Below are 7,949 nucleotides of genomic sequence, written 5' to 3' on the forward strand. Positions count from 1 at the left end.
TGATAAGGTTGTGTGGAAAATTGACCCTTGCCACGTGTATGCGTTGTTTTATCATGCGAGAAGAAAGTTGAAACAATTGACGCATAAATAGGAGAAGAAACTGAACACTTCGTGTGAGTTTTAGTGCGCTCGTTTCTTCTCTCCTTAATGGTTTTTAGTGTGTCTGTTTAATGGTGTTTATTGCATGAAGGCTCAGTTTCAACTTTTCTCACGTATATAAGAGGTGGCTCCTCCGTTGTTCAAAAAGTACAACGACTCTTCGTCTCATTCCAAAGCATTGCGCCGCTTATCTCTTTCCCATCTCACTCCCCGGCATTTTTCCATTATGTTTAATCCAGAAAAACAATAGGTAAAACATGATTAACATGATAGAGTGAACAATTAAGACATGCAACTGATTTGTGAAACTAGTCATGCAGTTGAGATAATAAGAAACGAGTAACATATCCATGTCGATCACTAGTAGCAGTAAACCAAATGCCAGTCCTGACACAGAGGATAAGATGACGTACGAAACAACAGCAGAGGATGCGAGCTTGTCGTTGTCATGTCGTCGAAGAGGTCGTCGATGTCGGGGAAGAAGTTGTCGTTGGGGAACTCGTCGTCGAGGATGTCGTCGTTCGCAGCCACGATGAAGAAAAACCAGCAGTCGTGCGGAGGCACTCCCCAAAAACCTAATCGCCCCTCTCCACTACCAGATCACAAGAGGCGGGGGTTTGAAGGCCCGCTGTCTCACTCCCCGATGCACGCCGGGAAGCAAGATGGGAAAGAGATAAGCGGCGCAATGCTTTGGAATGAGACGAATATATACCTGAGAAAAGTTGAAACTGAGCCTTCATTAGTAGAAGAGAAACCGATGCAATAAACACCATTAAACAGACACACTAAAAACCACCATTAAGGAGAGAAGAAACGAGGCATGAGTTAATTTTCCACACAACCTTATCATGCATGGATAGGCCACATGAGCATCTGGGATTTAATTTGAATTATTGGTAGAAAATATGAATTATTATATAGGCTATGCCCAATAATTCCAACACTTGAAACAGAAAAAAAATTGCAGGACAGAAAACAATCAGGCTCTAAAGTGCTCCCTCCGTCCCAAAATAAGTGTCTCAAATATAACTCTAGTACAAAGTTGTAATAAGGTCTAACACACTTATTTTAGGACAGAGGGAGTAGATTTCAGACCAACATCCAGATAAAACACCAGCTGTTTGGTATAAAAAACATGATACAAATTCTCCATAATTCCAAAGCCAAAACTTGGAGAAGAAACAATTATCATGATAAACAGGCATCCAGTATGAACAATCAGGAATGTGTGTAAACGAGTAACAGCTGACTTCAAGCATGGCTTTTGACTACAAAATTTATGCAACATGAGATTGCTCAGCACGCCGCTGCAAACCAGGATAAAGCCAGCATGATCATGTGGTACAAGTATTTCGGATCACACGATGTCTAATACAATAAGATTGCTCGTCTAATCTCACAGACTATATAGTCTCAATTTGGGGAGTTCCCTCCGATCAGCGGACCATCAATCCTTGCATCCCCTGCCCGCCATCTTCAGTCACCTTGTTAGCTTGGATTGTGTTGATAGCATTTGCAATGTTTCCCTGTAGCAGAATTTTAAGAGGAAACTGGATTAGTTGCTCGGTAAGCACCTAAAAGTTGTCTAGGTCACTGTACGAGTTACACATCTCACATTCATCGGGAAATCGGAAAGCTATGCAATGCATGTTTGAACTAGTTTGCAGCTGAAATTTTCTACTGCAAATTTGAGAGGAGGTAATTGTGAGAGGCTTACCCTCCACACTCCAAGCTTTGAACGTAAACTCTGCCATTGTGGCATCCCAAAGACCCTCGCAGGATGCCGGCTGAAATTACATGTCAGAACAAGTATTAACCAAAAAGGAAAGGAAAACACTGTAATATGGACCAAGAAAGTCTTGTGGACATGAATACCTGACAATGACCAATTGATTAAGCTGGTCAACTTTGCAGTCCAATATCTTTGATGAAATTGCTTTCACAATCCAATATTCCACCTCATCATCATTGATCTAACAAAGAATTAAAAAAGTCAATATAACATTAAATCAAGTGAACAACAATAGGAAGGCAAGGTAAGCCGATTACTTCAAGGGCTTTTGTAATTGCAGAGTAAGGAATTTCCCCAGAACAATGGACACTCAGATCAAGCAGGGACATCAGACGCATTTTGGTTATGCACTCCTCATGAACCAGTCCTGTAAATGGTCCACCATTAGATATCCAATACTTGAAGCAACGTAATATTGCTAGCATTGGTCCACCAGAACATACCATATCCTTGCAGCAAGGTAGAGTTAGCAGTCTGAAACGCTAAATAGGATTCGAGCCTCTGAGTAAGGAATATCTTCAGTAGCTCGTAAACTGGCTGATACTTCTCATCTTTCTCGAGCTGTGCAACAGCTGGCATATCGAGCAGGTCACACTGCAATAAGCATATTTCCATAAATACAGTATATAAGGTAAGGTATGCAGCCAGTGCTAGATTTTTAACTGGCATTAAACCACATGTATAGTTTGCCAGGGTTAAAACTTGCTAAATAAATCCCTCAAGAATTTCAGAACCTACTGTTGGCATACAAGGCACAACGACATACAAAGCAGTAGCAGAGGAATTGCGCAATGCAATGCAATGCATAGCAGCACAAGTTTGTGGAAGCAATAATCCATCAAACCAAAAGAAGAAAGCTTGTAAGGGACATCTTGTCACAATTTTGGCTTGGCTCGGTCTGGTAGTAACCAGAAATATTTAAGGTTGACAAGATTAACATTTGCAGGCTAGTGCGAGCAGATAACTTTAGTCTTCTTACATCTAATAAAGTGATATTTGACTGTCATAACCGAATTCACATTTGGTGACATGATTGGAGAATGGCATGTTTCTGGTATGGAGAAAGCACATTATGGCTCTCGCGAGATGTGAGCCCTAAGACAGAGGAGATGTGAGCCGGAGGATAAAAGTACCTGATAGAGGTCAGATGACTTGAGAAACTCAACAATTGCTGCAGCAGCTTCTTCCTTTGCCGCACCGATTGCACCAGCATCATCAGCCGATCCATCGAACGTGGCCAGGTACTTGTTCAGAAACTTGAAGTAGTCCTTGGTCATGCTGACAATCATCATCGTCATCATAACAAGAAGGGATCGCATCATTCAGTATACAACAATCTTGCCATGTTACTTCTTACACACTGGCTGGCTAAAAAATGCAAGGAACTTGGAAGCGCACCCCTTGTGGTCTTTCAGAATCCTGGTGACGGCAAGGAAGAGCTCCCTCTGATCCGGCTTGCCGATGCCCCAGTAGGCGACAAAGGCGTCGATGTTCTTGAAGGTGGGGACGACGCAGTCGGCGGCGGCCTTCCCAGCGGCGGCGGCGAGCTCGAGCGCCTTCCTGTAGACCATGGCCTTGCCGGAGAGGCTCGGAAGCAGGTTGTACAGGCTGAAGAGGCTGCACACGTCCCGTCCACACACACATTGGCATCGTCAGGAAGGAACGCACGCTATATAACAATCCAGTTCAGAGAGACGCGGGTGAGGCGCTGCTTACACTTTGATGCGCAGCGTGGGCTTGTTGGCCGGCTGGTGGGTGAGCTTGGCGCAGATGAGCTTGGCGATCTCCAGGGCCTCGTCCTCGGATCCGGCCTTGGTGACGAGGTTGCAGACGACGGTCAGGGAGCACTCGAGATCTGCGGCCGGATGGATAAGCAAGTCGCGATTCGACAAGAAGCCGGTGAGGGGAGGGGAGGGGGGGTACCTTTGTCGGGGGCGCTGGGGGAGAGGAGGAGGAGGTCGGCGGAGGCGAGAATGAGGGTGGCCATGTCGAGCCAGCGGGCGGCGAGGAGGTGCTGCTGCGCCTCGGCGCAGAGGCGGGCCACCTCCGGGTCGGCGACCTCCTGGCCGGCGTCGGCCCAGGCGAGCTGCGCGGTGGAGCGCACCACCGCCAGCATCGGCTCCTCCTCCGTGGTGTTCACTATCGTCGCCATGGTGGGGTTCTTCTCTCTTCCTCGCTCGCTAGGGAACGCCGCCGCCGCCGCCGGTGTGGGAGAGGGAGAGGGGGAGAGGGGGAGGGGACGAGGATTGGGAGGCGACAGAGAGGATACCCTAACCGTTACACCTGTTTGTTATGCACAGGCCGTAATGGGCTGCCTCCGTAAACGCTTACAGCCCAGCTCTCCATGGATCCCACCCAGACACAGGACGTATCTGGTGCACCGGAGCTTCTCATGCTACCGCTACACCCGACCTGTAAAAATGTTCAAAAAATCCAAGGAAAAAATTAATGCATTGACAAAACATCAATCTATGTTGTCACAAAGATTCAAATTCAAATTCGAAACATTGCTTGAGATATAAAAATGATAAAGGTGACATCAATGTGATAATGGGCCAAATCTAAAGCCCAACTCGTGTTATGTACTATTCAGTGTTGATTTATCATTTTTGTATCTCGGCCTATGTTCCGAATTTTGATTTGAATTTTTGTGACAACGTATATTTATGTTATGTGAATCTGCTAAAAAATTTAAATATTTTTTCAAACATTTGAAAATATGCTAAGCTAGTCTGGTGCACCGGTAGCACAAGAAGCTCCGGTGCACCAGATACGTTCTCCACCCAAACAACCCTCCGGTAAAGGGTTGGGTTACCGCAGGCACCTCTCCCTCCCACGATCCCCTCCTCCCTTCTCCCTCTTTTGTCATCAATCCTCCATCATACTTCCTAATTGTCTACTCTCCTTCCTGTCCCGTGTCTGCTCTCCTTCCATTATAGCCACCGGCCGACGACGAAGCAACCATAGCTCTGATTCCTTTACATGCATCAACCAAACAGAATAGAGATTTGCCCATTACGCTTCCGATACCAGCGTGATCTAATTCCTTTACCGTTTACATTATCCCTCTCTAAACCAAACACCTCCTTAAGTTAGATGCGGACGCGTCTACTTAACACCCGACGCATCGGGCCCAGAGGTCACTAGGCGCCGTGTACCTAGGCATGAGTCCAACGATGAAACATGGTCCGTCTGATCAAAAACCATGTCTTTTGATCCAAAACCACATCTTTCTCATCTATAAAAAAATACTCAAATGACGTGTGCCACCAAGTAATCCCGTCCTGGCGCTTTTTACAACTAAAGTTGTCATCCGAAAAGAAAAAACAAACCCCCAAAAAATGAAATTTGCCATACGAAAATAAAGTTGACATCATCGCATCACTAAAATAAGTTCTTTCGGCAAAGCGACTATAAGTCATTGTGTGCGAGAAGCTAATGTGTGTGCTCACGAACTTGCTCACTTTAGTTTCGAAGGACAAGAAACAGGGGTGTGGAATGATAAACCCCCTGACTTCTTGATCCCTTTATTGTAGAAGACATGGTTGTTGTTTAAATAAAGTCGCTAAAGTTCAAAAAAAAGTTATCATCATCACGTCACTAAAATTACCATAAAACCGTTTGATGTTGCCATGTTTTCGTGCCACATGTGTAACACTTATCAGGATAAAAAAATAGTAGCACATTTTTATCTTAATTGTTTGAGGTTTTGGAATAATTTGTAAGACAATTCATATGAATGTCAAACAACTTAGCGAGCGTCTTTACATGTATCTTCCGAGTTATAATAACATAACTCATAGTAGAAGCGCGAGCACTTCTCCCATCAAAACCATCGATGACATGGCTCGGTGTCCTTTATCGATTGTGGGGAGTATTTTATGGATAATAAGGGCATGCTTTATGGGAGCAGCACTGAGGGAGTCCTGGATTAGGGGGTGTCCGGATAGCCGGACTATGACCTTTGGCCGGACTCCCGGACTATGAAGATACAAGATTGAAGACCTCGTCCCGTGTCCGGATGGGCCTTTCCTTAGCGTGGAAGGCAAGCTTGGCGATACGATTGATGACGGGAAAAATGGCGGGCGTGAGACAAGCGTCCACGTCATTGATACAGAGTGAAATTTAAATGCATAAAATAAAATAGAATCAACATTGCAGGTACATTATTTCTAGAACTCTTACATTTACATAAAAATTCTGTTAATTACATCTTCGAAGAGAAAACCCCTGATTAAGAATTCCAACATATCTATTACATAGGATTGCATCACATTCCTGTTACAACAAACTACAAGAGAAATCCTCCTCGCGGTCGACGACGAACTCCTTCTTGGTGAGCTTGAAGTTTGGTTCCATGCAAGTACTCCTCTATGATTTTATGTGTCATGTTTGGGAATATATTTTCCTAGCATGCAACAATTTGTGTGTGTTCAACCTTATTTATATGCAAAATGCAGGTTGATTTTGGCAAGGCATAGTTTTATCCTACGTTTGGCATATAGGATATATATTATATATATTCTTTGAAAGTTTTATATGACATCTTTGGCTTTGGTTGCATGGATTTATGTGACATACCAGTTTTAATGAGTTTTACATCATCACATTACTACTATCATCGCGTGACACTGATGTGGTGTCCATGCGTAGCGTAATGGACTGAAGCTTTCTGACACAATCTTGATGCTTTTTATGGTGCATATGATATGTGCCATATTTGTTGACTCTGAATCTGCCCAGTATCGAGCCTGACCTGAGTGGAGTTTGCTTATGATATTTTGTTTGTTTAAAGCCTATCTGGGCTATATGGAATATCCCTTACCATGTATTTTGCATGAATTTTGTATGCATATGTGGATGTGGAGTGAACCTATTTTTATTAGGTTCTACTTTACCTATATCACTACTAACACCGTGTAGCACTAATATAATGCCCGCGTGCAGCGTAACCAAGTAAAGGTTTGTGGAGCAATTATGGTGTTGCATGATCATATGACATATATAATTTTTTGTTTATGTTTGTACCTTACATGGTATTAGCACTAACTCCACATAGCGTCATTTCATTGGCGCTCGTGTGTAGCATAACCCATGTAAAGTAAGTTTGTGATATCCATTTGTGATGATGCTAATAGTTTAGGCTCTTATAGCATTGGAGCATTTCATGACATATTTTATTTGACTTTGGATCAAATATGTGGCCTGAATACTTTGTTTAATTTTCTCTTACTTGTATTACTACTAACACCGTGTAGTATTATGATAATGCCCACGTGTAGCGCAACCAAGTAAGATTGTTTTTTTATGATGCAACATGTTATATCATTCATCTTGCATGATTTTGGTTTCTAGGTGTGTATCATGAACACATTTTTTAAATTAAGTCTTGCCCTGCTCGTATTACTACTAACACCGCGTGGCATTAAGATAATGCCCGCGTGCAGCGTAACCAAGTGAGGGAATATATTTTTATGCTCCTGTTTGTATTGCAACTAGCGTGACACATAATGCCCGTAGCGCAACCAAACAAGCGATCATCATGAGTTTAGTTTAATGCGTTTGTAATTTCATTCCAACTTAGTCATATCCATTTTTTTATGATGACCAAATTAAGTCAAATTTTTATGAGGTTTTCGCACCTATGACACTCTCTTGATTTGTATCCATGTATAGAGACCAAACCAAGGAACGAGCCGTTCATCTTGGCTTGTATCGCTAAAGGGACCGAACCAAGACGGAGATCAATAGGACGAAGCGCACGCAACATTTAAAGGAACCGTGCTTACAAGAACCATGCATGCTCCTTGACTCGTACCGCGATGGCCGAGCCGAAGGCAAAAGTTTGGGATAGATATAATATGCTCCTTGGTTTGTACCGCGATGGCCGAACCAAGAACAAAATTTTGGGATGGATGCAACATACTCTTTAGTCTGTACCAAAATGGCCAAACAAAAGACAAAATTTTGAGATAGATTAAACCATGCATCTTAGTCTGTACCGCAATGGCCGGACTAATGGCAAGAATTTTTTTTAGGAGATGAAACATGCTCCTTG

General features: G+C 43.4%; 1 protein-coding gene across 1 annotated transcript; it reads right to left on the reverse strand.

Annotated features, from left to right (window-relative positions):
- Window positions 1-1,203: 1,203 nt before the first annotated feature.
- Window positions 1,204-4,159, reverse strand: LOC123072608 (eukaryotic translation initiation factor 3 subunit M). The gene is made up of 9 exons (XM_044496194.1): window positions 3,815-4,159; window positions 3,608-3,746; window positions 3,290-3,508; window positions 3,025-3,169; window positions 2,335-2,485; window positions 2,149-2,258; window positions 1,975-2,072; window positions 1,817-1,886; window positions 1,204-1,625 (listed from the first exon to the last, which is right to left on the reverse strand). Exons 1-9 carry the CDS (start codon window positions 4,041-4,043, stop codon window positions 1,536-1,538), a joined length of 1,251 nt encoding a protein of 416 aa, XP_044352129.1. The 5' UTR covers window positions 4,044-4,159; the 3' UTR covers window positions 1,204-1,535.
- Window positions 4,160-7,949: the final 3,790 nt, after the last annotated feature.

Source organism: Triticum aestivum, chromosome 3B (assembly GCF_018294505.1).
Source record: "Triticum aestivum cultivar Chinese Spring chromosome 3B, IWGSC CS RefSeq v2.1, whole genome shotgun sequence".
NCBI classification, from domain to species: domain Eukaryota; kingdom Viridiplantae; phylum Streptophyta; class Magnoliopsida; order Poales; family Poaceae; genus Triticum; species Triticum aestivum.

What these genes read in the sequence shown, in the direction of transcription:
- LOC123072608 (XM_044496194.1), bottom strand. Translation starts at nt 4,043, where the DNA reads ATGGCGACGATAGTGAACACCACGGAGGAGGAGCCGATGCTGGCGGTG. An exon ending in CCCACGCTGCGCATCAAAGT is followed by an intron (nt 3,509 to 3,607) that starts GTAAGCAGCGCC and finishes GGACGTGTGCAG; the next exon opens with CCTCTTCAGCCTGTACAACC. An exon ending in AATCAATTGGTCATTGTCAG is followed by an intron (nt 1,887 to 1,974) that starts GTATTCATGTCC and finishes ATGTAATTTCAG; the next exon opens with CCGGCATCCTGCGAGGGTCT.